This window comes from Brachycentrus maculatus, unplaced genomic scaffold (genome assembly GCF_059751285.1).
Source record: "Brachycentrus maculatus isolate JH-2025_06_01 unplaced genomic scaffold, ASM5975128v1 h1tg000033l, whole genome shotgun sequence".
In the NCBI taxonomy this organism is placed as follows: Eukaryota; Metazoa; Arthropoda; class Insecta; order Trichoptera; family Brachycentridae; genus Brachycentrus; species Brachycentrus maculatus.
In genome coordinates this window covers 1095884-1122247 of record NW_028280787.1, presented here as the reverse complement: position 1 = coordinate 1122247, position 26364 = coordinate 1095884, and the positions used below count along the sequence as shown (strand labels likewise).

The 26364-nt window shown below is 35.8% G+C and overlaps 2 protein-coding genes across 2 annotated transcripts in view; one reads left to right on the top strand and one right to left on the bottom strand.

The window, feature by feature from the left end:
• The window catches only part of LOC148312752 (uncharacterized), a 518102-nt gene that overhangs the window by 298484 nt on the left and 193254 nt on the right, over positions 1-26364 (bottom strand). The window lies entirely within an intron of this gene.
• LOC148312754 (uncharacterized) overlaps positions 1-26364 on the top strand; it is a 143027-nt gene that overhangs the window by 40098 nt on the left and 76565 nt on the right. Inside the window, exon 2 of the mRNA XM_088273713.1 lies at positions 5245-5920. Within this exon, the coding sequence (XP_088129839.1) occupies positions 5811-5920 (110 nt within the window). The 5' untranslated portion in view covers positions 5245-5810. The remainder of the gene's footprint in view (positions 1-5244; positions 5921-26364) is intronic.

Below are 26364 nucleotides of genomic sequence, written 5' to 3'. Positions count from 1 at the left end.
AAGGAGGTAGAGGGAAAAACTAAGGGAGGAGGTTTGATGGACAGTTAGGATTCTAATGATAAGTACTAATGTCTCAGACGTTTCTTAAAAGTAATTAGAGAAGGTGCATTTGTTTACGCGGAGAGAAAATTCATTCCATAGTCTGGCCGCTTGGACAGAGAAGGAATTACTGAAGAATGATGTGTTATGGCGAGGAATGGAAAGTGTTCTTTCTTGGGAAGAACGAAGTGATAGACCAACACATTATACAAATACAAAAAAAATTAAAACAAAAAAAGATTCAACCAAGGCATGGCCTGTGTGTGGGTATACATTATATTTTATGGTGCGAGTAACATGTTACAATGCGAGCGTTCGTATAGTCAGTTCAGCGAGCCGAGCTCGTTCCGAGTACTCCATCCGATGTTCGGATGCTCGCCGCGAATGTTACGTTACGACGAAATGCTCCGGTCAGTCTCCACCTTTAGGTTACCCTTTGTGTATTACACAAATAAAAAGAATGAATGATAAGGAGAGTATTATATTACATCTGGCAGCACACAACGGAATCCTGGTTCCGACCCTAATGTATGGAAGTGAAACATGGGGTTCTCAAAACAAGGATGAGAGTAGACTGAATGCAGTCGAAATGCAATCTCTCAGAAGAATGTGCGACAAAACAGTGAAATAAGGAAAGAATGCAATGCTGAGACAAGCATTATCGATAAAATTAAGAAAGGTGTGTTGAGATGGTTTGGACAAGTATGTAGAACGAATGAGTGAGGAAAGAAAGGTAAAACGAATTTATGAGGCGAATGTTATTGAAAAAAGGAGCAGAGGAAGACCGAGAAAAACTTGGCACGATCAAGTATGTCAAATACTTGAAATTGGTCAAGTTAGGAGTCGAATCGATCGGTGGGTATGTATGAGGAGATGCATTAACGTGGAAGAGGCGAAGAATGTTTGCAAGGACAGAGTGGTGTGACGTTTTATTCTCTCTGCCTACCCCTGCGGAGAAGCGGCGTGATGTTTAGTTGTTATTACCATACCACACAGTTAACAATGCTTTTAATATGGAAAATAATAATATTCTTATAAATTTGTTAGCTGATGGGTCGTCCACAAACCCATTCCGAATGGTCCAACAACCGGTTCTGGTCGTGATGTGAGACGGTCCGTCTGCTCCGCGGAGAGGCTGTGCGTCCTCCATCTCCCTTCTCCCTCCTCTTTTCCTGCCATCTTCCCTCGCGCTCCCACCACCCGACCAGCCTTGTGTTGATGTTCCCAAATTCACGAGCCCACCGTCTGATGATGTGGTAATCCCACCGCGTCGCGTTTTTCTCCGCGTTCACCGGTGTTCGGTGGACACTTTTTATCTCTTTCTTTCATCTTGGCTGATCAGAATTGTTTGGTGGACACTTTTTATGTCTTTTTTTCGTTTTGGCTGATCAAAATTGTTTGATTAAGTTATGATTTGTTTAATTTGATGCAAAAGATAGTTTGAATATGTACTAAAATTTTCCGGTCATTGACCAATTTAATGTTTTTTAAACAGACTCATACTTAGAAGTTTTATTTTCATCGTCCAATCAAAAGGTTTAGCAGAATTTCAAATATAAGTTTTTTTGATCGTTGTCCAATTTTATATTCTTTTCGGTCGTTGTTCAATTGAAACATTTTTAGCAGAATTGCAAGTTTTATTTTCATTGTCCAATCAAAAGGTATAGCAGAAGTTCAATTATAAGTTTTTTGATCGTTGTCCAATTTTACAGTTTTTTCGGTCGTTGTTCAATTGAAATATTTTGAGCAGAATTGCATTTATAAGTTTTTTGATCGATGTCCAATTTTAAGTTTTGTTTTTTAGCGGGATTTCACTTTTAAGTTTTATCGTCGTTTTCCAGTTGAAAGATTTTTTTTAGCAGAATTTTACTTTTAAAAATTTATTTGATTTTTTTTATTTTAAAAATTTAAGTTTTTTGATCGTTGATCATATTAAGGTATTTTTAGCAGAATTTCACTTAGAAGTTTTATTGTCATTATCTATAGAGTGATTCTGCTAAAAAAAACCTTTCAATTGAATTATTGACATTATCCAATTGAAAGTTTTTTTTTAAACAGAATCACACTTGTAAGTTTTTGGATTGTGTCCAATCGAAAGGTATTTTCAGGAAATCACGCATTTGGGTTTTTCGGTCGTAATTGATTTGAAATGTTTTGTAGCAGAATTTCACTATGCAACATGCGTCGGTGAGATGCTGTGCCCTATGCACCATTGGGTCCGCCTCCGTGGTGTAATAGATAACGTGTTTAGCTACCGCGCTGGAGGTCCCGAGTTCGATTCCTAGGAGGGGTAAAAGTAAATATTAGTAATATTTATTTGATATAACCCTGGACTAGTCCCTTGAGCATGAGTGATCTCTTTGCCTTCATATAAGTAACGATCAAGATAACACTGCGTCAGTACGATGCAGTGCCCTATGCACTATTGGGTGCAGATAAGGGTTAGAAATGCACCATTGGGTGCGGATAAGGGTGGGAAAAAGATGGCCAAAAGTCTACAAAGACTTCTCGTAATTATGTCGAATATTAACGGGATTTATTACTGGTTTTGGAGACGTAAAATCCGGGAGCGCGCACACGGCGACCTTTCTAAAGGTATCGTTTCGAGGTCCGTACACCATATCGGCATAATTGTCGAGTCCGAGTGCGCTGACTGACTCGTTGCACGTCGCGGAGACACCCTACATGGCATTCCTACTTGCTTCACAACACTATTTTCCATACAATAGCCATCGGATGCTGAAGTGTGGGGTGACATCGTATTCTCAAATCGCGGGACTTTAAAATTTTTCAATGATTTAATCGAAACATCTGAAGTAATAGTCCTCCAATTTCACTCTAAAATAAGGACATTTTTCTAACGCTAAATACTACAGTACAATGAATACCAGCGGAGCAGATTACTCGTGAAACTATGCAATAAATTAGAGTACAATATTATCTGTAGAAACAGAATTATAATCATTTAAAGTCCTCCAATTTCACTCTAAAATAGGGACATTTTTCTAACGCCATATACAACAATACAGTGAATACGCGCGGAACAGGGTTACTCGTGAAACTATGCAATAAATTAGAGTTCAACATTATCTGTCTTCCGGTATCTTTTAACTATTGTTGAAACTTTATAATCATTTAAAGTCCTCCAATTTCGTTCTAAAATAGAGACATTTTTGTAATTATTTATTGATTTAGCGTTTAATTTGTAGAACTTCATTTTAATTTATGTATTTTAAATCAAACACAGATTTTTTGAGTCTTCAACAAATACTACAATACAGTGAATATGCGAGGAACGGGTTACTCGTGAAACTATGCAATAAATTAGAGTTCAATATTCTTAAACTTTTAAGGGACGTTTCGTGATCCCACAGTGGAAATTTGACTAGCAAATCAAATTAGTTTTAAGTTTGAGGTTTTTTTATATTTTTACCTGTATTTTACGTCCATTATGATTTATTTCGTTCATTCGGATTTTTCCTAAAACGGTACACCAGGATAGGAAAAATATGCGTGATGGAAGATGTCGTTAGGTGAAGAAGTTAACGAAGGAGACAATGCTATGCGCGTGTGAGGAGAATGGAACTATCCAGACTCCCCCACATTACACTGTATGGCCAATCTCTTGGTAGACCACCAAAGAGATGGATTGACAGCTGGGAATCGATATCGCAGATGGCTAATCCCTCTTGAAAATAGACCACAAGGCATATACCAAAAAGAAGAAGAAGGATTTATTTGCATCCTCGATTGGTCCGTATAATGGAGGTTCGAAGGGTATAACTTAAACGCAAAGTGCATTCAATGCAATTTGTGCATTCTCGAGTCATGGTTACTGCAACGTCAGATGAAGATATTCCCCGCGAGTCGCTGTAGGAATAAACGAGCAGGGTAGCTACACTCTGAGTGCGGGAGTGCGGACACGGCTGGCGGCTTCCTGCAACCGTGTCGCGGTGTCGCCGCGCGACACTTTGCGACACCAGACGTGTCGATCAATGCAAGACGGTGTGATGCACCCTTTGTCTTCTTCGTGGGTTACAATCATTGTGATGGTTTGCTTCTTTCGTGTTCAGTCTTCACCCGTCTCTTCAACTCGGCGTACCCGCTAAATCTCTTTTTTGGAGATAATTTGGTCCATTTAGGTTAAATGGGATCATTCTCTGAAGCTTGTGCTTTCGCATATGCTTTCTGAAATAGTAAGAAGCAGATCATTTTTTGACATCTCATCAAAGATGAAGAAGAATATGGAAGTCCGGGTATTTACGGGGCTGACCACCGTCATAGGCTGGTTTAAGTGATCACTTTACACACGTGTAACATTCATCAATTCTACCCATTATTGACAACCACACTACTCAAATTCTTGAAAGCTCTATATATATGAACCAATTTTGAAACATTGTTCTTGAATCACTAGAACGTCACTAGAGACATCTATTGGTGAGATAAAAAGAAGCTTTTTATTGAGCAAATGATATGAAAATAACTCCTGTAATTGGAGATAATCCAGATTTTGTGAACAACTATTTGGACATACTAATGTTGAGTAAGAAGCAGGCCTGAACTGACCGTCTAATGCACCCTTTGTCTTCTTCGTGGGTTACAATATTTGTGATTATCGGTTTGCTTCTTCTATGGCCAGTCTCCATCGGATATAATTTGGTCCTTGCAGGTAATGTTAAGGTTAAAATGCCGTTCTCTCTTCTAGTGAAATGAAATGCCTGTTGACGACAGTCAACAGTCAGGATTCTCCTGAAGAATTTAACGTGATTTACTCCCATCAAATTCGATGAAGAAGGTGATGCTTGAACCAGTAAATAATGGCACGATTCGACCAAAAAAGTGACTCAAATTTAATGTAAAACATTAAATAATATAATTGTTTTTTATTGATACTTCATAAAGTGGTAGGTGCAATACTTAGCCAATTGAACGAGCTACTTAGGCCTACATTAAATAGTACTGAATTCGTATTATATATAAAATTTTTATTATTTTATTTTTATTATATATATATATTTTTATTTTATATATATCGAATATATATAAAATAAAAATAAAACAAATACTTATTTTTTTCTTAGAAAAATCTAACGGAAATCGAACCCGTAATGCCAGGTTTGTACTCGGATCATCCACCCTACTCGCTACGGCGCCCGCTATAATCTTGTATTATCATTAATTATTTTTTTCTCTTCGTTTCAGATAAAACAAAAATCATCAAACTAACCAAGATGGCCGAGAAAATAGTACAAAAATGCTGATCACCATCCGAGGACGAATGTGGAAAGTCAGACCATTCCGCTGCAATCTTTCAAAGAAGATATCCATTCTCTTCATCACCTGACACAGACCACATATTCACGGCTGGAGCACCAGATCGTCGCACGCAAAATGATACGGAAGAAACGGGCCAGAATTTGATCAGAGACATAAAAAAAGAAAAAGAAAACATAGTTTAAGAACGGGCCCCAGAAAGGTGCCTTGCGGTACACCGTCGATGGTGCCTTACAATTTGTGATTATTTTTTTATCAATTAGTTTTAGTAGTGTTAATAAGTGCTTTAATCTCTGTGCAATCGACTAGTGCTTGATTTTTAGTGTTGAAATATTGGATTTGAATCTACCTCTACGAATTGTTCTTTGTGATCGTTGACAAAAGTGGTTTTTTTGACTCGCCTGTCTGGCTTTTGCTCTCGTTTATCCGTTTATCTCATTGTCCTTCCGCCCTCGCGCCAGTGTTGGCTCAGCAAGATAGGCGGGCCTATCAGAATGCCGGACCGGGAGGCGGGCCCACCGCCGCCCATCCAGTTCCCCTCTGCATTCGCCGCCTTCCACGCCCCGCCCTTGTGGGATCCGCCGCCTTTTCACCATGCACCGCAGTAAGTGTTTTGTTTACAATATTTACTGGGCTACTATGATGTCTTGTTACTATCAAATTTAACAATTTCACTCTAAAATAGGGACCCTTTTCTAATGTTAAATACTACAATACAGTGAATACGCGCGGAGCAGGTTACTCGTGAAACTATGCATTAAATTAGAGTACAATATTATCTGTGCTCCTATATCGTATAACTATTGTAGAAACAGAATTATAATCATTTAAAGTCCTCCAATTTCACTCGAAAATAGGGACCTTTTTCTAACGTTAAATACTACAATACAGTGAATACGCGCGGAGCAGGTTACTCGTGAAACTATGCAATAAATTAGAGTACAATATTATCTGTGCTCCTATATCGTATAACTATTGTAGAAACAGAATTATAATCATTTAAAGTCCTCCAATTTCACTCTAAAATAGGGACCTTTTTCTAACGTTAAATACTACAATACAGTGAATACGCGCGGAGCAGGTTACTCGTGAAACTATGCAATAAATTAGAGTACAATATTATCTGTGTTCCTATGTCTTATAAATATTGTAGAAACAGAATTATAATCACTTAAATTCCTCCGATTTCACTCTAAAATGGGAGTTCAAGAAGCGATTTGATATATGAACTAAATAACAATTTAGATTTGAAAGAGTTATAGATCATAATCATTCGAGTTGTAATTAAAATACTTTTAATTGTGGGTGTATTTTGACGTTATTTATGTATTGTATTGAATAAACGATTTAATTCAAGGAAATTGGGGCTATTCTCAATAAACTTATATTTATTTTAAGTATTAATCAATCAATTATAAAAAAATATTCTTCTTTCTAGCGATTGAGAGCGATTTAGATTTTAATTTCCTTTCATTTCACCAATAGATGTCTCTAGTGAAGTTCTAGTGATTCAAGAACAATGTTTCAAAATTGGTTCATATATATATATAGGACTTCCAAGAATTTGAGTAATGTGGTTGTCAATAATGGGTAGAATTGGTGAATGTTATACGTGTGTAAAGTGATCACTTTAACCAGCCTATGATGGTCGTCGGCCCCGTAAATGCCCAAACTTCCATATTCTTCTTCATCTTTGATAAGATATCAAAAAAATATATATATGAATTTTGTTTTGACCAAAAGAGGTATGTGTGAGGTTATGTTTTTTTTCTTTATTTTAAATTCTTTTGCATTACATGACATAAATTCAAATACAAAAAAAATATGAATAAAATACAAAAAAAGATCCCACAAAGGCATGGCGTGTGTGTGGGTATACAATATAATTTAGTCATTGTAAAGGGTATAAGGGTATAGGTATTATAAGTAGAACTAGAATAATAGTATTAATATAAAATACAAAAAATACTTGACTTTCAGAAAACAATTTTTTTTAAATAAAATAAAAAATATGAAAAAGTAAATAGTAAAAAGTTAGCAACCATGTACTACAAGAAAAAGGAGCTTAAATCTGTCTCTTCAAAAGTCTTAAATCTGTTTCATTCTTATATTCTACTCTTAGATTTACAGCGATTTAAATTTTGGAAATTTCGTCTCTATTAGAGAATAGGCCCATGGGGGTATTATGTTTAAGTATCAGGTTTGGTTCCTGCCCGCAGAATACCCATAAAGTTCCCCGTGAATTCCTACAATTATATTTATTTACAAGCGCTGTTTATCATTATGAATCAACGTTTTGTCAGCCTTCGTAGCTTGGTAGCTATTGCGCCCGGTTTACATGCGAGATATACGGGTTCGATTCCAATCTGGGTAAAAAAAAACAAAGTTGGTTTATAAACGCCTTATTTGATGAAAAAATCCTAAAATGTCCATAGTTTTTTTAATTAAATTGTTCCACTAAATCAAAGAGCAAAACCTTGAAATGCCCATGAAACGCTTTTAACATAGATACAGTATCGAACAGTTTAATTGAAACAAAACTTTTTTTGTTGTATTTTCGTAAAAAGTTTTGTAAAATCTTTTGTTTATTAGTTATATCACAAATTAATATTGAATATGATCACACTTGGGCTCAATCAAAGATTTCACTCTTCTTGGCATCTATTATATAGGATTTTGGCACGTGGATGCCATTTTTTCGTCTCGAAACCATACCTGAATTATGGACAAAATGAGCTTTTCCACCGTAGTGCAATCAATTTTGGAGAGCCGATTCTTACAGATTGCCGATAGATTTTCAATTAGCTATATGTCTGGCAAAATTCTTGACCAGTCCAACACAGTTCATTGTTTTTGTGTGAAAAAATTCATCATTTATTTAGATTTGTGGCAGGGGGTTAAATCCTGTTGAAACATTCCATTACCATATGACCTCCGTTTTTGTATCTCTGGTAGTATCTTTTCCAGTAGAATTGGGTGATACTTCTCGCTATTCATCATCTCAGTCGCTGAAAGAAGCAGCCCTGGTCCATAATACGAGGAACACCTTTAAAACATTTTTTTTAGAGGATGTTGAAAATAAAAAAAGTTTTTTTTCAATTAATGTGTTCGATACTGTATTTCTACTAACGCGAAATGACACGCCGCTTCCCCGCAGGGATAGGCAAACATCGCCAATTCCACATTCACACACCGCTCACTCCTTTCAAGAACGTCATAAAAAAAAAAACTTGATTTTTCAGGAGAACGTTTTAAAAGTTTAAAAATATAATATAATGTATTAAAAATAAATATCAAGCCACTTATTGAACTTTTCACTGTGCAACAGATCTTTTTAGGTAAAACTTGAATGTTTTTCCTCCATCTGAAAAATATTTTGTAAATTAAAAAAAAATAATTAAACAATACCTTTCTTCAAAATGCAAAAACAACACTTTCTGCCCTGTAGCGGGTAAATATTAAGTTAGAAATATGCCTCTTTTGCTGGGATATAGTACATTTTCTGGGCATTCCGAAAACATGCACAGCTGAAAATTTACGATTTTTGATTTGAGCAAGCGACATCTCTTCGTACATACGCGTCGATCACTCCTCGCCTCCTGGCCTCTCCACGCTCCAATACTCGAATTACCCAGACTGAAGAAGAACAAGCCATCGATTAATTCGTAAATTACGAGTGACAGCTGTTTCGCCGGGGGCGTGGTCACACGTGGCCGCATGTGGCTCGTTCCGATTGATACGTTAGATCGGCTGTTTGCTCATTATACCCGTCCGGGGTTTGTTTGGGCGAGATTATCGAATCAGGTTTAGAGCAGCTAGGAGCGGACGTCGACCTCTAGCGTTCGTGTAATGAAGAGACTCGAATATATACGCGAAGGAGCCGAGACCAGTGCGAATGTGTGGCAAAACGGTGGGTGATAGATGCCCCAATGGTCTTCTTCTTCTTCTTTTTGTAGATCCTAGGGATCTGTTGCTCTTGGGACGTTGACTCCCAGCTGTCTTTCCTTTTTTTCGGAGGTCTGCCTGGGGGTCTGCGTCCTTCAGGGTTGCCTTGGAGGGCGATACGTGGAATTCCTAACTAACTAACTAACCATCACGCCGCTTCCCAGAAGGGGTAGGCAGAGAGAATCGAACGCCACACCGCTCTGTCTTTGCAAACATCCTTCGCCTCTTCTTCATTATTCTACATGGAATTCTCAATGGTGATATAAGGAAAGACGGTAGGATAAGCGTTATCCATCAAAGGTGTAACACTTGGTGAATGTTACACTTGTGTTAAGTGACTTAAACCAGCCTACGACGGTCGTAATCTCCGTAATTTCCCCAGACTTCCATATTCTTCTTCATCTGTATTGAGATGTCAAAAATATCTATATTTTGTACATATTAAAAGCATTGTTAACTTTGTGGTATGGTAATATAACACTCTCCTTATCATTCATCGTTCACTTTGTGAAAGTGGTATTAAAGTGGTATTACACAAAGTGAACGATGAATGATAAGGAGAGTGTTAGGTTAGGTTAAGATACTAGCTTATACCCTTTGGACCCTTAATAAACTGCGAATTAAATAAATAAAGTATCTCGTGTTTGTTGGTTCTCTGAATGTTTATACCCATATGTGTGTTTATGTGCGCTTTTGTGTGTTTGTGTGCGCTTTTGTGTGTCTGTGTGCGCACAGGCGAGTGCGTCTGCGTGTGTGCAGCGCACAGAAATGCCCGCGCCGTGTACGGAGTACGGAGCCAATATACAAGTACTGGTCAGTATCCGAACAGCGGTGGTAATATCACCACATAAACTGCGTCCTCGGCTTGTTTGGTCAGTGGGCAGCGCCCCTCAAACTGTGGGAACACTCAAATCGTATAAGATTATAAATCTTCTTCTTCTTCTTCTCCATGAGCCATTCTACTGCTGGATATAGGTCTCATCCCCTTCTTTCCATTTCCTCCGGTTCGCCTCACTCATTCGTTACATATGACCAAACCATCTCAACACGCCTTTCTTAATTTAATTTCAGCCTTTGCATTCTTTCCTTATACCTCCATTCGAACATGATAAATATATAAACTTTATAAAATTAAAACAACTTTGTTTTAACCACTTTTTATTGGTACACTTTATCTAACCGGTTTCGTCAAGAACCTTGTCATCATCAGGGTTAATGTACTAAATTCTAAAACATTGAAATACTCATAGTTAATTACCCTTCACTTACCAAAAACTTCCACGCACTCCGTGCCCCATACGAAAATATGATTAAAAAAATATGTACAACATTTGGACACACTCAAAATGTTGTAAATAAATTATCTGGTCAAATTATTAGCTAAATAATAAAAATGAAAATCGTATTTTCTTAATAAAAGATATATCAGTGTACTTTATTCCTTATTATGACAGTTCTCAACCATATTCCCGGATCTGATGCAGAAGCATCTAGGCTTCCTGAAGGACCTCTCTTGCAAAGCATGTTAACCTTTTCGGGAGTATGGACGTAAATGAACGTCCGTGCGAATTTTTCTCAAAGGAATATCGACGTTAATGAACGTCGAAGTCCGTCAGTTGGTATGATGTTATTTTTCAGTAATGACATCTGTGGATATTTGTATTTAACTTTGTCGTAAAATAATACCTAGAGGTGGTGAGATTTGTTTTTTTATTTAAATTATTTTTGCGTAATTTCCATCTTCATTATACAAATATTTTATTTAAAATAAATACATATTTAATGTTAAAAAAAATTCACCCCCAGAAAAAGACTGACATCAATTATTGTACCTGAATCTGAAAAGGTTTTTTTTATGAACTAAGTTGCGAACATTTTTAGAAAATGTGAGACAAAATGGTATCCATGTTATTTAGTTTTAGTCAGTAGTTAGTTAGTTCAGTTAGTTTGCATTACTGTTAGAAGAAACGCGGGCGTGACGCGCGCCTTATTTTGGTCGCGCCCCACAGTTTGGCGAGTCGCGCCGCGGGCGCTGATTGATAGCTACAAGCTCGACTATACGCTTTCCAATGCTGCATTATCTTGTATTATATTAAGTAATAAAAAACGTCTAGAACTCCCGAGGTTTGATGCTCTTGACCCTGCTGTGAGCGGCTCAAAATACGGGTAGAAATGACCCCAGGAGAAACTAAAACTACTTATATTCTATTTATGTATTAATTTAAAATCAAACACAGATATTTGAGTCTACTAAGTTGTATTTGTCCGCCTCCGTAGTGTAATGGTCAGCACACTCGGCTACCGTTCTGGAGGTCCCGGGTTCGATTCCCAAGGGGGGTAAAATAAATATAAGTGATTTTTTCACTGTAATATTTATTCAATATTACCATGGACTGGTACCTGAAGCGGAGGGCTGATCACCCTTCCTTCATGTGTAAACGATCAAGATAACACTGCGTTTATATGACACAGTGCCCTATGTACCATTGGGGTGCGGATAAGGGTTTTATTATTATTATTAAGTTGTATTTTATTAACAAAAACACAAAAAAAATATATTGTGACAATTGTTTCGCCTTGTTAGGGCATTATCAAACGAATGTCGTTCGTTTGATACGACATTCGTTTGATAATGCCCTAACAAGGCGAAACAATTGTCACAATATAATTTTTTATGTGTTTTTGTTAATAAAATACAACTTAGTAGACTCAAAAATCTGTGTTTGATTTAAAATTAATACATAAATTAAAATGGAGTTCTACAAATTAAACGCCAAATCAATAAATACTCATATTCTGTTAAAAAATATTCAAAATAAGTACATTCTTTAAAAAAATCCGGCGTAAACAGATATTAAAAAATAATAATCTGTAATTAGCTTATATTACACTAATAGTGAATAAAGTGAAACATGGAGTTGGCAAAAGAAGGATGAAAGTAGACTGAATGCAGTCGAAATGCGATCTCTCAGAAGAATGTGCGACAAAACAATGTATGATAGATGTGCGAATAGTGAAATAAGGAAGGAATGCAAAGCTGAGATAAGCACTATCGATAAAATTAAGAAAGGTGTGTTGAGATGGTTTGGACATGTGGAACGAATGAGCGAGGAAAGAACGGTAAAACAAATTTATGAGGCGAATGTTAGCGGGAAAAGAAGCAGAGGAAGACCGAGAAAAACATGTCACGATCAGGTGTGCCAAATACTTGAAAGTGATCAGGTTAGGAGTCGTAACAATGAGGAGATGCATGAACGTGGAAGAGGCGAAGAATGTTTGCAAGGACAGAGTGGTGTGGCGCTCTATTCTCTCTGCCTACCCCTGCGGGGAAGCGGCGTGATGGTTAGTTAGTTAGTTACACTAATATAAACTATTATTTACACTTAATTTACATCATATACGTATATATATATATATATATATATATATATATATATATATATATATATATATATATATATATATATATATATATATATAAATATATATAAATATATATATATATATATATATATATATACAGTATCTACTCAATGAATTAGGGCCACGCAGAATTTCGCGCAATTTCTCAATTCAAACAGGAATAACTCAGAGAAAACCTTGAATAAAACAACATTGAATTTTATTTACACATGAACACTTTATTACGCTTAAATTATGCATATATTTTCATATAAATATAGTTAGTATTTAGTATTTCCACCTTTGGCAGAAATAACTGCCTCAATTCTTTTTTGGCATACTTAAAATGCACTGTTTTATCATGTTTTTTATTTCTTCGTCTTCTGACCAAATTTTTTGAATATTTTTTTTAGACAGTCTACTGTCGGATTTGGAAATGAGTATACCTTATTTTTTAACATGATCCATACGTTTTCTATAGGATTAAGGTCCGGAGAATTTCCAGGCCAGGGTAGCAAAGGCAGATTTTTGTTAGACAAAAATTTTATTATTGATTTAGCCCGGTGGCAAGGTGCCCCATCCTGCATGAAGGTGTATGGACCTTCTGTTGGGTCGAGTGTATGGTAGAAGGGCAATAAAATTCGTTCGAGGACCTGCTTATAGGAATTTTGGTTCATTGTTCCTTCCACGAAAAACAACGGCCCAGGTAAATTGTTAATAATACATGACCATATCATTGTTGCAGGGGGGTGTTTGATAACTTTTACCACACAGGCCTCATTGTAACGTTCCATTGGTGTTCTTCTGATGAATCGACGGCTCTCAGTCACGGCTTCTAACCGGCACCCATCACTAAAGATGACCTGAAAAATAATGAAAATTTAAGTTTAATTCAAATATATAAGTTTATTTACTAAAATGATATGTTGAAAATTCAGTTTAAATAAATACCTTTTTCCAATCATCTACCGAGTAATTTCGATGTAGCCTGGCCCATTTTAATCGATTCGCTTTCATTCGTGGTGTCAATTTTGGTACTTTTACAGGGCGCCTGCATTTCAGATTTACTTCGTAAAAACGTCGCCTCAGTGTTGATACCGATATATTTATACCCTCTTCTTCCAATTTTATTTTTAATGTTTTTGCTGATGCACTACGGTTTTCTAAGGCACTTTGAACGATTTTTCGATCAGTCCTCGGTGTTGTTTTTCTAATCCTACGACAGTTCTTTCGCCGATTGCTGGTGGCGGGTGACTGGTTTTTTATTGATTTTGAAATTCTGTCCACTGTTTGAAGAGAAACGTTTTCTTTTTTTGAAATTTCTCTATTAGATAGTATTCCTAATTTCAGTAGCACTATAACACTAGACTTTTTTTCCTCAGAAATGTCTTTACTTTTTCCCATTTCGTCCTTTTCAAAAAAAACACTTGTGTTTACAAAAAAAATTATACTTTATGAACTAAAATTAAAAATTAAGTTTTTTTCACAAGACACGATAACTATATAACCTCTCTGAACAAAACAATAACCAGAACTCAAGAAACTTCACTAATAAATGAGATAGGACTATTTTTTGAACTTTCAACTATCTGTCTACCTGTGCTAATTAGGGACCTTTCTCAGAAAAAGGGTTTGAACTTTTGTAAAGGGTTAAATAATCCAGGTATATTTTACATATTATTGAAGGTAATATACATGATATTAGATGTCAATAGAAAACTTAAAGTATTTATGTAAAATAAATATAATAATCCAAAAGATTTCAGAGTATTCAAAAAAATAATGGGTGGCCCTAATTCATTGAGTAGATACTGTATATATATATATATATATATATATATATATATATATATATATATATACATTTACATCTCCTTACAGTAAACAAAACATTTATTTTTAAATTCTTTCATACTCTTTTCATTCTTCATACATTCAGGCATCTCATCATACATTTTCAAACCCTTATACATTAAATAATTTTGTGACTCGGTTTTTTTCAACAATGGCAGTCTATTTTATCCTTATTTCTAGTAATACGTTCATGAAAATTTTTGTTTAAAAAAACACTATTTTATCCTTAAAATATTTGGGTAATTTATCGTTTAAAAATTTAAATGTAAAGATCAGCATATTTAATTTTAGTCTCTTTTTATAGATAACCAGTTGAGTTCTTCTCTCATTTTTCTATATTATTATTAACAATAAATAAATACCCTTATCCGCACCCAATGGTGCATAGGGCACTGTGTCATATAAACGCAGTGTTATCTTGGTCGTTTACACATGAAGGAATAGTGATCAGCCCTCAGCTTCAGTTACCAGTCCATGGTAATATTGAATAAATATTACAGTGAAAAAATCACTTATATTTATTTTATCCCCCCTGGTAATCGAACCCGGGACCTCCAGAACGGTAGCCGAGCGTGCTGACCATACACTACGGAGGCGGACAATTATTATATATAATATATAATTTTATATATATTTATTATGTTTGTGACCTCTCCGGTGAAGAACGACAGAATTTAACGCCCACAATCTAAGAATTTTAAGAGAGTGAAGTGTCCTTTGCTGTTTGTTTGTTGGTGAAGAAGTCCACAAATTAAGAATTTTCAGAAAGTGAAGCTACCTTTACTGGGTATAAATGACCCCTGATAAATCTTCCTGGCCACTCGCATGTTACATGCATAATGTCCTCATAATATCAGGTAACATAATGGATTAAAATAAATTCCAATATCGCGTGGGCTTCGTGGTCCTGTGGGAACAAATTATGATGTCGTCCTTATCTTCCAGCTGATCCTTGCGTCCTTTTATTGTAAACTCCACTTGTTTTCATTCAATATTTATCTTCGTCTGCGATTTTGGAGTTGCATCGTCTTCGCTAAGGAGTGCAGTCGAAACGCGATCCCTCAGACTAATGTGCGGCAAATTGATGTACAACATCGCACGAAAATGTTTGTTATACTCAAATTAGTAAAAAAAACTAACCATCACGCCGCTTCCCCGAAAGGGTGGGCAGAGAGAGTAGAACGCCACACCACTCTGTCTTTGCAACATTCTTCGCCTCTTCCACGTTCATGCATCTCCTCATACATACCCGCCGATTATTACGACTCCTAACCTGACCACTTTCAAGTATTTGGCATACCTGATCGTGCCATGTTTTTCTCGGTCTTCCTCTGCTCGTTTTTACAATTACATTCGCCTCATAAAATTTGTTTTACCGTTCTTTCCTCACTCATTCGTTCTATATGTCCAAACCATCTCAACACACCTTTCTTAATTTATATTAGTAAAATTGACGATAAAATTAGAACGCTTATCAATCAGAAGATTTTTTTTAAATGGAAATATTTGTGTTTTTATTATTTACAAAAATACTTCAATTTCATTCTATTTCTGTGAGCCTGAGCGGCTCGTTATTAGAAATAGGTATCAAATTGTGGTAGAGTGGGTTCAAACCGAGAAACTCTGACTCAAGAGTCCGCGACACTAACCACGGGACCAAAACCCTATAAGACTAGTTTTGAGAACCACATATCGCTCACTCCTTTCAAGAACGTCATAAATAAAAAAAAACTTGATTTATCAGGAGATCGTTTTTAAATTTAATTTTTATTTTTTTATTAAAAATAAATATCAAGCCACTTGAACTTTTTACTGTGCAACAGATCTTTTTAGGTAAAACCTTAATGTTTTTTCTCCATTTGAAAAATATTTAGTAAATTTAAAAAAATTATTAAACAATACCTTTCTTCAAAATGCAAAAACAACACTTTCTGCCCCGTAGCGGGTACATATCAAGTTAAAAATATGCCGCTTTTGCTCTGATATAGTACATTTTCTGGGCATTCCGAAAACATGCACTTATTGAACTTTTTACTGCGCAACATATATTTTTAGGTAAAACCTGAATGTTTTTACTCCATTTTAAAAAATATTAAGTATATTTAAAAAATAATTAAACAATACCTTTTCTTCAAAATTCAAAATGCAAAAACATCACTTTCTGCCCTGTACCGGGTATATAATAAGTTAAAAATATGCCTCTTTTGCTGGGATATAGTACATTTCTGGCCATATCGAAAACATGCACAACTGAAAATTGACCATTTTTGATTTATGACGTTGTTATTGACATAAGAAAAAATCCCAGCACTGATATGGTTGAAACTCGACATGGCAAAAGCCCAAATATTACAGTATTGTTTTTTTTTGTTGTATTATATATCGTCACTCGTTTGGACCGACTGCGATATATCACGAAACACCTCAATGCTTGAGAACAATGGGTTTTATCAGAATACGCAGATGAAAGCAAAAAATCGCAAAATCGCCCATAGTATTTTTATTTATTTTTTATTTCAAGTAATGGTAGGTGTGACGGATTAAACTTTAAATTTTTGCTATTACTCTTTTGTATTGGGCACAAAATCTTTCTTGCAATAGCATCATCACTGGTTTGATAAGCCTAATAATTCATATTATTTTTTGACATCTCATCAAAGATGAAGAAGAATATGGAAGTCTGGGCATTTACGGGGCTGACGACCGTCATAGGCTGGTTTAAGTCATCACTTTACACACGTGTAACATTCACCAATTCTACCCATTATTGACAACCACACTACTCAAATTCTTGGAAGTTCTGTATATATATATGAACCAATTTTGAAACATTGTTCTTGAATCACTAGAACTTCACTAGAGACACCTATTGGTGAGATGTAAAAAAGCTTTTTACTAAGCAGAAACTCTCATATTAGTATGTGAGGTCTAAATCCAGGATTATTATTACACACATAAGAAACTTTGAAGAGATGTCAAAAAATAATATGAAAATAACTCCTGTAATTGGAGATAATCCAGATTTTGTGAACAAGTATTTGAACACTCTCAAAATGTTGTAAATAAATTATCTGGTCAAATTGTAAGCTTAAATAATTAAAATTAAAGTGATATTTTCTGGCGTTTCTCATGTGTGATTATAATCCAGGATTCAGACCTCACATACTAATATGAGAGTTTCTGCTTAATAAAAAGCTTCTTTACATCTCACCAATGGGTGTCTCTAGTGAAGTTCTAGTGATTCAATAACAATGTTTCTGAATTGGTTCATACATATAGAACTTCCAAGAATTTGAGTTATGTGGTTGTTAATAATGGGTAGAATTGGTGAATGTTACACGTGTGTAAAGCGATCACTTAAACGCTTATGACGGTCGTCAGCCCCAGACTTCCATATTCTTCTTCATCTTTGATGACATGTCCAAAATAATATCTTAATGAAAACACTTGTTTTTTTACCATTTTAGTTATTATATATTTATTTTAACGATTCATCTTGATCGTTAACACACGAAGGAAAGGTGATCAGCCCTCCGCTTCATGTAAAATTATATGATATTTTTAATACGCCGACAGCGTTTTCTTCGCGGTTTTCGAAAGAGCTTTATCCTTCCACTTTTATTATCCTCTAAGGATAATTCCTCGATCTGACGACGGGTTGGATGCGCTCGTAAAGTCAGAAAGCGGCGCTGATTCTCTGGGCTGAGGTAACTAACTAACTACCTCGTGTTTGCTCTCTACCTACAGTTTTACTGCTAAACCATTGTTTGCAAGAATACTCCCAGTTTATACATGGGAGATTGGATAAAAAAACCGAATTCGATAACGACTTCTTTCAAAGTAACTAACTAACCATCATCAGTTGGGGTAAGTAGAGATAATAGAACGTCACACCGCTGGCTTTGCAAACATTCTTCGCCTCTTATATATTTTGTCCGCCTCCGTAGTGTAATGGTCAGCACGCTCGGCTACCGTTCTGGAGGTCCCGGGTTCGATTCCCAAAGGGGGTAAAAATAAATATAAGTGATTTTTTCACTGTAATATTTATTCAATATTACCATGGACTGGTACCTGAAGCGGAGGGCTGATCACCTTTCCTTCATAAGTAAAACGATCATGATAACACTGCGTTTATAAGACACAGTGCCCTATGCACCATTGGGGTGCGGATAAGGGTTTTATTATTATTATATTATATATTCTGGAATATTTTTTTTAGTCATTCTCTCGTGATCCATTCGCTCCACATATCGATACCGTTCATCCTTTTTCATTCTTTTTAATTTTACCTAATTCTGCCTTACATTCCTATCCAATATCTTAATTGTTTTATTCTGTCATATCGCTCACTCCTTTCAACAACGTTATGTATAAAAAAACTTGATTTTTCAGGAGATCGTTTTTAAAGTTTAAAAATATAGTAAAATTTATTAAAAATAAATATCAAGCCACTTTTTGAACTTTTTACTGTGCAAATCTTTTAAGGTAAAACCTGAATGTTTTTTCTCCATTTCAAAAATATTTAGTATATTTAAAAAAAACAATACCATTTCTTAAAAATGCAAAAATAACACTTTCTGCCCTGTAGCGGGTAAATATTATGTTAAAAATATGCCGCTTTCGCTGGGATATAGTACATTTTCTGAGCATTCCAAAAACATGCACAACTAAAAGTTGACGGTTTTTGAAATATGACGTTGTTGAACGGAGTGAGCGATATATCAGTTTTCCATACATTTGTGAAAAAGATTAAATATGATTCTTTTTTAATGTAAATACATCATCGTCATCATCATTTCAGCAAACAGGAAGGGCAGGATGTGTTGCCTCCTTTGTTTTAAGAGGTCTATGGGGGTATATTATGTGGTTCTCAATGAATCATTATCCTATGCTTACGAGGGTGAGAATGTTTATAAAGATAGTTGTTAGGACACGTGTTGAATCCGTCATCATCATCGTTAGATTTTTTTTTAAGAAAAAAGAAAAAAATCATTTGTGTGTTAATGTCAATCGAAGAGTTATTGAATAATGTGTATATTAAAATCATTGTTAACTAACTAACTAACTAACCATCACGCCGCTTCCACGCAGGGGTAGGCAGAGAGAATAGAGCGCCACACCACTCTGTCCTTGCAAACATTCTTCGCCTCTTCCACGTTCATGCATCTCCTCATACATACCCGCCGATTGTTACGACTCCTAACCTGACCACTTTCAAGTATTTGGCATACTTGATCGTGCCATGTTTTTCTCGGTCTTCCTCTGCTTCTTTTCCCACTAACATTCGCCTCATAAATTTGTTTTACCGTTCTTTCCTCACTCATTCGTTCCACATGTCCAAACCATCTCAACACACCTTTCTTAATTTTATCGATAATGCTTATCTCAGCTAACTTTGTGTAATGGTAATATAACACTCTCCCTATCATTCATCGTTCACTTTATATAATACCACTTTTATAAACACAAATTCGTGACTACCGATTTCGGAATAATCATTCCATCATGGGTTCATTAAAATGAAATTGTTACGGTCTGACATTTATAGAAAATATAAATTAGAAAGAGAGAAGGAAGACAAATGAATCTCAATGTGAATATTTTTGAAAGTGGACTTACAACATTTTTAGTGTGTCCAAATACTTGTTCACAAAATCTGGATTATCTCCAATTACAGGAGTTATTTTCATATTATTTTTTGATATGTCATTAAAGATGAAGAAGAATATGGAAGTCTGGGCATTTTCTTAAACCAGCCTATGACGGTTGTCAGCCGCGTAAATGCCCAGACTTCCATATTCTTTTTTTATGTATTAATTTTAAATCAAACACAGATTTTTTGAGTCTACTAAGTAGACAACTTAGTAGACTCAAAAAATCTGTGTTTGATTAAAAATTAATACATAAATTAAAATGGAGTTCTACAAATTAAACGCCAAGTCAATAAATAAAAATAAAAAAAAATAAAAAATTCCATATTCTTCTTCATCTTTGATGTTGATGTCAAAAATAATATGAAAAGTGGACTCATTAGATTTTTTTAATGAAAGATAAGGAGAGTGTTAACTTTAGTTGGTTATTTAAAATTTAACTTCAAGTCGTCTTTTCCTTAACCCTGGGACCTTTTGGTTTTTCGGAGTATCCTTCTTGGTATGCCTTGTCGAATCTCTCTGGCGTCGAATATCCTTGATAGTCCTTGCTTTGAGTAGCTCTAAACAGCGCCTTGACGGTCCTGATCCACGTTCAATCTCGTATATTCCGGAGCCAGGAGATTTGCCTTCTGCCCACACCTCGTGGACCACCAGGTGCAATAGCTCGTACTTGTCTGCTCTCAGCACATGCCCCAGATAGGACACCTTCCGGACCTTGATATCAGTCAGCAACAGTCTCCCTGCTCTTGCTCTTTGGAGCACATTCACGTTGCTGACCATTTTGGTCCATGGGATACGTAGCATTCTACGACGTAGCCACATTTCAAATTCCTCTAACTGGTTCATAGTGCTGATCTTACAGTCAGCTACTGTCTTCCTACTGTTGCGTTTTGGAGCACATCACGCTACTGATCATCTGTGGACCAGGATGTTGCGCCGCAGCTGCAATATAGGACCAGGAACTAGCACAGAGATCCGATTGTTCGTCGCGCTTGTCGATGGCGTGGATCGGATGGCGATCTCGGACCAAGGCGTCGATGCGTCTTGCGGTCGTGTCCGTCGGAGCGCCGCTTGGAGCGCTTTTAGTGTCGTTTTGTATCCATTTATAAAGCGCAGATGGGAGCTGGCGTCCGGTCATAAAGTCAGCCATTGTGCCGCGACACGGCGGTCACAAACTCTCTTTCAGTCGTAATAGTAACCTTTATACATATACACACACATATATATATATGTATATATATATATATATATATATATATATATATATATATATATATATATATATATATATATATACATATATATAAATATATATATATATACATATATATATATATATATATATATATATATATATATATATATATATATATATATATATATATATATATATATATATATATATATATATATATATATATATATACATATATATATATATATATATATATATATATATATAAAATATTTAGTATTTTTAAATAAATAATTAAATAATATCTTTTCTTCAAAATGCAAAGACAACTCTTTCTCCCCTGTAGCGGGTAAATATTATGTTAAAAATATGCCGCTTTTGCTGGGATATAGTACTTTTTCTGGACAGTCCGATAACATGCATAACTGAAAATTGGCGATTTTCGATATTTGACGTTGTTGAAAGGAGTGAGCAATGTGCACAAGTGATCACCCAAACCAGCCCATAACAGGTCGTAAGCCAAATAAATAATTCCATATTTTTCTATGCTGAGATGTCAAAATATTAAAATAACTCCCAAGTGGAGAAACCCAGATTTATGAACAAGGATTTGGACACACTCTATTTTTTTTGGTATTTTTGACGTTATTTAGTTTGCGACCACCCTGTACCGCGTTATGTCGGGTTTTAAATAGTATTGCGTCGCCTTGAATCATTTCTCCAGTCCGCTGCCGACAGATCTCGTCACATCGTTTGGGGGACAAAGACTCAAACACACGAGAGAGAGAGAGGGGGAGGGGGATAGAGACGCATGTTCTTAGTGCGTTCTGTACTCGCGCACTGTCGACGCAGCCCTGTTCGTTACGCCGGCTACCGCGCGATGGTCATGTGTGTTTGTAGCGACTACTCTGTACATCCACATGACAGACATGACAGTCACTTATAAATAAACCCATCATATAAGCTTATCCCCCTCAACTCCTCACCTGATCCTTCTTACTATGGTCACTTACAAAAATTTGTAAATGAACCCATCGTATCTTCTTCTCCCCTTCAACTCCTTACCTTATCCTTCTTGCTATGGTCACTTACAAAAAGTTGTAAATTAGTCCATCATGTCATATTCTCCCCCTCATTTCCTTACCTGATCCATATTGCTTTGGTCACATACAAAAAGTCGTAAATTAACCCATCGTATCATCTTCTTCCCCTCAACTCCTTACATGTTCCTTCTTACTATGGTCACTTACAAAAAAATGTAAATTAACCCATCGTATCGTCTTCTCCCCCTCAACTCCTTACCCGATCCTTCTTAGTATAAAATAATTCGAAACTGTACTGTACTTAGTGATTGTTTTATCTTTTTTTATGTAATTTTCAAAGACACCTACAAATATTATTTTTTGACATCTCATCACGACCGTCGTAGGGTGGTTTAAGTGATCACTTTACACACGTGTAACATTCATTAATTCTACCCATTTTCGACAACCACACTACTCATATTCTTGGAAGTTCTATATATATATATATATATATATATTCGTTAATAATATCCGTTCATATATATGAACCAATTTTAAATCATTGTTCTTGAATCACTAGAACTTCACCATAGAGATATATTGGTTAAATGAAAAGAAGCTTTTTATTCAGCAGAAACTTTTTTATCAGTATGTGAGGTTCGAATCCTGGATTATGATATGTCAAAAAATAATATGAAAATAACTCCTGTGATTGGAGATAATCCAGATTTTGTGAACAAGTATGTGGACACATTCATATTGTTGTGAACACCAAACAATGCGGGAATGTTTTTTTTTTGTTTTTTTTTTAACGACTTGCATATAAACTCAAGGAATCACATTGAAATCTCGGTCACGTATTGCAGTTAGTTAACACATCCTGCTCGCATCTCCGTCAGGCGCTGGACTTAGCCGGTTTTGGATGTATTTGAATAATAATCGAAGCTTAATAATGACCGAAGACGCCTCACGCAAAATAATGAAACAGAAAGAGGTATCGATATACATTCTATGTATACAAGTAGGGTAAATCGTACAGTAACTGGCACCTATAGTGACTGGCAACTGCCAGTAACTGGCTAGATGTATATATGTACAATTGGGGAAAATTGTATAGTATTGTTGGTTGTGTTTTGTCCGCCCCCGTAGTGTTGTGGTCAGCACGCTCGGCTACCGTTCTGGAGGACCCGGGTTCGATTCCCAGGGGGGGTAAGAATAAATATGAGTGATTTTTCCACTTTAATATTTATTCAATATTACCCTGGACTGGTACTTGAAGCGGAGGGCTGATCACCTTTCCTTCATGTATAAACGATCAAGATAACACTGCGTTTATATGACGCAGTTCCCTATGCACCATTGGGGTGCGGGTAAGGGTCTTATTATTATTGTTGGGTAATATATCCAAAATAAAACAAGGTTTGTTGGATTGAATTCTACATTTATTTATGTAAATGTTAATACGTGACGCGTTTCGTCTTCTTAGGACATTATCAAACACTGACTAAAATATTTACAAGATGTCCTTATACACTATCAATAATTTCTATTATTAGGTCTAGAAGTACATATAATGGTGGATATTTCTGTGGGTAATGTTCTAAATTGTATAGTAACTGGCATCTTTAGTTACTGGCAACTGCCAGTAACTGGCTACATGTATTATGTGTACATAAAACAACTAGCCTGTTTATTATTTGTAAAAGTGGGGTAAATCGTAATAAAAATAAAACACTTGTGTTTTGGTACGTTAATTAGTTCATTATCCAATCAGCCGCAAAATTGTATTAATTTGATACATGTATTGGCGAAAAACATTATTATAAGTTTATTATAAACGCGTTTATCTCAAAACTACTCTTTTGACTTGCGGCTATTTGCCTTTGCACATTAGTGCGGTTAAACGGCATGAAAGTTTTTTTTTTTATATTTCATAAACGTCATAAATCGAAAAACTTGATTTTTCAAGAGAACGTTTTTTAAAGTTTAAAAATATAATACAATATTTTAAAAATAAATATCAAGCCACTTACTGAACTTTTTACTGTGCAACAGATCTTTTTAGGTAAAATCTGAAGGTTTTTTCTCCATTTGAAAAATATTCAGTATACTTTAAAAAAATAATTAACAATACCTTTTCTTTAAAATGCAAAAACAACACTTTCTGCCCTGTAGCGGGTAAATATTTAGTTAAAAATATGCCTCTTTTGCTGGGATATAATACATTTTCTGGGCATTTCGAAAACATGCACAACTGAAAATTTACGATTTTTTATTTATGACGTTCTCGAAAGGAGTGAGCGATATATGCAATCGGCGCAGTGTCCTATTTCGGCAGTCAAATTTGTGAAGAAAGGAGATATTTATACCCGTAGAACATATAATTAGACGACAAGTTATCATAAGATAAGGACGCGACGTGTGTTTAGATATATCATGTGTGTGAGGGCGCTAATGTTTCCGGTGACGGTGCTAAAGGGCGCCACTACTCAACTTTAGACACAATTATACGACACCCATACCTTGCTATACGGCCGCTCTTTATACGGCATTTCGCTATAACGGCCCTCTTCAATTAAGGCACGTTTTCGATTTACGGCCTAAAATGTTTCGCTATAACGGCAAAAAAAACTTTTTTTCGATGTCGATATATCTACAACATTTTGAGTGTGTCCAAATACATCTCACCAATAGATGTCTCTAGTGAAGTTCTAGTGATTCATGAACAAGGTTTCTAAATTGGTTCATAGATATAGAACTTCCAAGAATTTGAGTAGTGTGGTTGTCAATAATGGGTAGAATTGGTGAATGTTACACGTGTGTAAAGTGATCACTTAAACCAGCCTATGACGGTCGTAAGCCCCGTAAATGCCCAGACTTCCATATTCTTCTTCATCTTTGATGAGATGTCAAAAAATAATCGATATATCTACATGTTGCCAATCACTGAAGAACGGAATAGACAAGAAAGCATAACAAACAACGTTGGACAATTTTTTAAATTCATATTCTTCTTCATCTATGTTGAGATGTCAAAAAATAATATGACCGAATACACAGCCCAATCTGTCAAAACCCAGACATTTTGAAATAATAATCGCAGAGATTCAAACGCATTTGTAAAGGTTGGAAGCAAGCGACCAAGACGGTAAAATGATCCGTTCCCCGGTAATGCTGTGCGCCTCGTTTATCTCGCGATACCATCTGTTGTCGTTGACTAATCGCCCTGTCGCATGTACGCACTCGTATCTCGCGGTAAATGGTTCGATCCCCGACGAAGGCAAGCACTATTAATGACTCTCCCAGACTCGGAACGGGTTTGATCGCTTTGAAGGTTGCGTCACAGCCAGGAAATTAATGGGAGTGTAATCAATTTATCCTTAATTAGTACTCGATTCAATATTATCTCCGCGTTTGTAATGGGTGAGTTTTTTGTATTGATATCTTGACGTAGATGAAGAAGAATATTGAAGTCTGGGTGTTCATAGGCCGCTTTAAGTGATCACTTTACACACGTGTAACATTTACCAATTCTATCCATGATTGACAACCACGCTCCTTATTTTTTGTACTCCTTGATATGTTGATCAAACTCGTGACACAGTGCAAGTGAGTTCACAACAGCCATCTATGTTGGAATAGGGAATGAAAATACTATTCAGCAAAGACTACAAAGATTCGACCATAAAGATACAAATATAATAGAAAGAGTAACTAACTAACTAACTAACCATCACGCCGCTTCCCCGCAGGGGTAGGCAGAGAGAATCGAACGCCACACCACTCTGTCTTTGCAAACATTCTTTGCCTCTTCTACATTCATGCATCTCCTCATACATACCCGACGATTATTACGACTCCTGACCCGGCCGCTTTCAAGTATTTGACATACCTGATTGTGCCAAGTTTTCCTCGGTCGTCCTCTGCTTCTTTTTCCAACTACATGCGCCTCATAAATTTGTTTAACCGTTATTTC